General features: G+C 43.4%; 1 protein-coding gene across 1 annotated transcript; it reads right to left on the bottom strand.

The window, feature by feature from the left end:
* Nucleotides 1-1,092: 1,092 nt before the first annotated feature.
* On the bottom strand, nucleotides 1,093-2,268 carry LOC146808931 (interferon-inducible GTPase 5-like). The gene has a single exon (XM_085614806.1). It carries the CDS (start codon nucleotides 2,266-2,268, stop codon nucleotides 1,093-1,095), a length of 1,176 nt encoding a protein of 391 aa, XP_085470932.1.
* Between the last annotated feature and the right edge of the window lie 2,470 nt (nucleotides 2,269-4,738).

Genomic DNA, 4,738 nt, shown 5'->3' with positions numbered 1-4,738 from the left:
CACATTTCTGCTCTCTCCCTTTCAAGCAACGCAGCATTGCAAGTTGCCTTGCTGCAATGTGTATGTGTAGTAGGCTGCATTATTTTTGTGCAGGAAGGGACACTTTCCTGCATGGAAAATATCCCGAGGCATTTTCCTCTTAATAAAGATATTTCTCCTCATTACGCATCACTTGGGGAGGTGTGGCATTTTGATGCATTCCAAGTATGCCAGTAATGGTAAATCTGAGCATGCACTAAAATCCCTGGGTGTTGCATGGGTACACCCGTGCAACAACGGCGTAACAGGCCCCCACGATGTGGGGGGTGCGAGCTGTAGAGGGCCCCCTAAGCACAGTATTCAGGCCCAATAGCTCCAGAATAAATCCAGAGCGAGGCCCCTCCGTGTAGGTGGCAGGGGGGCCCCCTCAACTTTCATTATTCCACTGCCATGCACCACCCATGGAACACCTCCCTGGGGCACGGAAAGACAGCGCAGCAATTTGCACTGCGCTTTGGTACTCCAGAATTGTCAAGCCACTCAGGGCCACACCAGGGGGCCTTGCATTGCTTGATTAATCTAATTTATGAGTTGCGTCACTCTTGCACAACATTGTGAGGCGCAAGGACAACACAACTCATTGGTAAATATGGCCCCAAAAGTGTACTCAGGTTATGTGGGCACTGCCTTAATGTTAATGAGAAATACCACCCTCCTCTGATCCATCAGGGAACTCAAAAGAAATGAAGTATGCTTAAGACGCTGACTGCGAGCCTTACATACTCAGTGTGTTCTCATCGCTCTTTCCGGTTAAGAATACTAGAACTGACAATGCACACTGGTCATCTTCAGTCACTCTAGCCTATTACCTGTCATGCTGAATCACTTCACAATTTGCATTCAATGAGCATCCATTCATAGTCTTTCCTTCTTCAGCCAATCAGATGTTCAGTCTTCCCAGTGCCAGTACAAATCATTACTAGATCTAATTCTAAAAACAGGACTTCCTTTAGTTACAGCTAATAATAATGATCATATTAACCAGGCCATTTTAAGCTATTCAAATAATGCATCCTGAGTCATCTTGTGAGCAAATATGTTGATCGACAAACATTAACCTTCCAAGCACCTTAGAAGCACTCTTTTGGCATCTTCTGCAAGATCATCTAAGATGCTGAGTAATAAGTAATAAGTAGTAGCAAAAGAAATCCCCCCGGAGAGCAGCGGTATGTTGCTCATGAAATATTCAAAAGTCATGAAGGCGCCATTCCCATTCTTCATCAGCAGGTGTGTTACCAGTTGAGTGGTTATTTCTGTAGAAGCCACCTGTGATTGTATCACTGATCTTATTGTTTCCACTGGCTTATTAACTTTTTGTGCAACTCTTTGGAGCGATTCTTCATCCAGGCCAAAGTCCCTGAGATACCCTCTTATCGCTTTTATCAAAATGGCAATATCACAGGCGATCGATAGGCCTGGGACAGGCAGAACTGCAATGGTGCATGATAAGGTCGCCAGCTTCCATATCTCCGTCTTAAGGGCCTCTTTCTTCTTGTCCACAACATCTTGGGAAATGTTGGGCAAAGAGAGCAGGAAGGCCTTTCGCTTGTGTTCGGGAAGTTCCTCCCCTAACACCATTTGCATCTGCAAAAAATCAAACTTGCCAATGTCGAAAGATGAAACAAGAAAGATGTGGGAGCATTTCAGCCCCCTCATAGTTAGGTGCTTTGTGCAATCGTCTCTTATCTCTTGGAGTTTTTCCTCCTTGTTAAATGGTTTCTTTCGACGTTTTAATGCATCAATATCATTATCAATTTTTGAGCGCACAAAGTAAAACTGTTTTCCCATATTTTGAACTGCATCCGCGAGCAGGATTAGGTTTTCCCTAATTCTCTCTGTAAAGACCAGGATAAAGAAGTCATAACGATGAAAGTTTACTTGCTGAAGATACGTCTCGGCCATAAAGGTTGGTGTTCCAATTCCAGGCAAGTCCCATAGTTTTACGTTTTCCCGATGTTGGTAGGGATACGCCTTAGGCACGGTTGTTTTCTCCACCGCACTTGTGGGGGCAGCCCCTTTGTCGTCACTGGTCATGCCTCTCATGGCATTGATGAATGTAGATTTACCACAGCCAGATTCCCCTGTGACAGCAATATCAAGCTGTGTTTTCTCTAAGAGTTTCTTAGATAAACTTAGCCCACAATCTGGCAGTCGAAAGGCAGTTTCAATGTTTTCAAATTCCTCCTTAGATATTTCAAATGGTTTAGCATTGGTGCCAAAATGAGCCATGTTAAGTTGGATCTTCTGAATTTAAGCTTCTTTCTCTTTCACTGTGAGTTCTCAAGGTGGCCTACAGTCAAACGAAAGGGAGAAAAAGTAATACAAGAAACTATTAGTGATTGAAAGGAAGACAATGAAAAGTGACCAAAATAATGTAGCTATGCATAAATAAAATCTTTGAAACTATACTTGAACTTTTAGACATCATAGCAAAATTTCATTCATATCACCATTTGCAAACAGATACTCAGGGGCTTATTTATGAGCCCCTTCCGCCGCCGGTGCTTTGCCTTTTGGAATGCACTGGTGGCGTAAAATATGGGCCAGACTGTGACATATTTACAAAGTGATGCATCTAAGCAGATGCATCACTTTGTAAATCCCTGTGCTACATTATACCGGCAGCAGGTATAATGTATGCAGGGTGGGTGTTCCTCTCAAAAAAGGCTCATAGAAGTGTTGCAGTGAAATCTATGAGATTTCACTATGACACTTCTAGGACTCTACTTCGTCAAATCCTTACGCTGCCTCACAGCAGGCGCAAGACTGATGCAGGCCCTGTCACATTGGGCGTGCCCCATGTAAAAAGACACATTGCTGGAGTAGTGTCTGTTTTCAGAACACCCCAGCAGTGCGCCAATTTTGCACACACAGATACGTCAGGAATAAATCCTTGCAACATGGAGCGCCATACAGTAAATGCGACGCATCCATGGTGTCGCAAGGAGGGCGCACTGAAAAGTGTTGCATTGATGTTTTTACGCAGTGATGCAACACTTTTCATAAAAGAGGCCCAATGTTTGTACTATTTTCATGAGCAATGTCGATGATATGATAGGGATGCACAGCTGTAAGTTGCAGAGGGAGTACAAAGTTTGGGGAGAAGAGCATCTATCTACAAGTGATAAAATCTGAACAGTTAGGGGTCAGCTACTTACATAAAGGTAGAGTCAGGCCATTCTAGAATAAATTTGCATCTGAATATGGGAGAATGTAAGGAGCATTACAGGAAGTAACTGGTTTTCATGAAGATCAAGGTAGAGAAAGTGTTGACGAATGATGCAGAGAACTATAAAAAGTTGGTATGAATGAAGTATATAGTTACTACTCTTAATTTGACTTTTATGTACATTGATAATATGTAACCAGACTCCTGTAAAGGGTAAAGATGGCCAACGCAGAACAAAGTATCAGAAGGAAGAAGTGTCTGGAATTCAGGGTTCTGGGAGTAGCTAGCTATGGAACACATATATAAACTACTCTTATTTGTGGGAGACGCCAAAGGGGATTACGTTTCACTAAATAATATTTGTGATTGTTACATATTACACATTGCTTAGATTACAGTGACTGCTTAGATGTACAATGATAATTAATTAGCACATTCATGCTTTCTTCAACATGAGCAGGAAATTTGGCACTCTGCCCTTGGCTTGTGGTAAAAAAATGTTTCATCTTCCCATGATGACAACCTGAATACTGAGTAATGTCTTCAAACTCCTTTTATTTTTTAAACTGAGGGCCATTGTCAGATTTTACTCTCTTAGGTATGCCATAGCTGGAAGATGTCCACTGGATTCACACTTCTGTGTGGGATGCATGAGTAAACATGGACCCCTGATTTCAGGGACCAGGTATGGCTCAGAGTGAAATTGATGGCTGGCAGTACATCGTCTGCGAAGTACCGCGAAGCTATTACAAGTGAAAATCTCTAACTCTCATCAGTGATCATCAACTGATGGAAATAAATCAGTGATCCTTGTTCCAGGACTTATTAAGGGAGTGGAGAAATCACCAGGGATTTAGATATGGGGGGGTCTGGTTTGACTCTGGCAGACGTGGCAGGCGGTAAGCGTCTCCTACACCAGCTGATACAGACACCACACCAGGACAACGCACCTTCCGTTTGAGAGCACGCTTTGTATCAATAATGCTGGGAGGTAGATGAGTACGTCAGATAGTCGGCACCTATGGTTGACCTCTCAGACAGGGTGGGACTCCCAAGACACATCTCATGGTGCCACTGGCAAGCCCACTGCTAAACTATGTATTGTAAGGAAAATCAGGACGTTAATCCCACTCTTCCTGTCCTATCATTGCAGAATGAGGTGCACGTCCAGGATCAGCAAGCCTAGAAGGAAAGTGAGGACAAGCGGGGAAGAGCCAACGTCATGGCTATGTGAAGGGGACATGATGTTGGTAAGATTTAAGGTCCACACAAGGACGATTCACCGTTTGACCTTCAGCTAAATCTGATCACTGACATCAAGGGATTCATATTAAATGATTGAGACATTGACGCAAAAATAAAGGAAACGCTTAATATGTCCACCTACTGAGTGAAGAGCTCCGTGGACTCTAATTGGCTGAAAAAGGCACTGCCATCAAAGATCTCCAACCCACATCCCACCATCAGACTTTCTGAAAGACTTTGGGCCACATGCATCAACGAGAAAACTGGTCGCAAACGGGCAGATTA

The sequence above is a fragment of the Triturus cristatus genome, chromosome 7 (assembly GCF_964204655.1).
Source record: "Triturus cristatus chromosome 7, aTriCri1.1, whole genome shotgun sequence".
NCBI lineage: Eukaryota > Metazoa > Chordata > Amphibia > Caudata > Salamandridae > Triturus > Triturus cristatus.
This window is presented reverse-complemented; position numbering and strand designations above follow the sequence as displayed.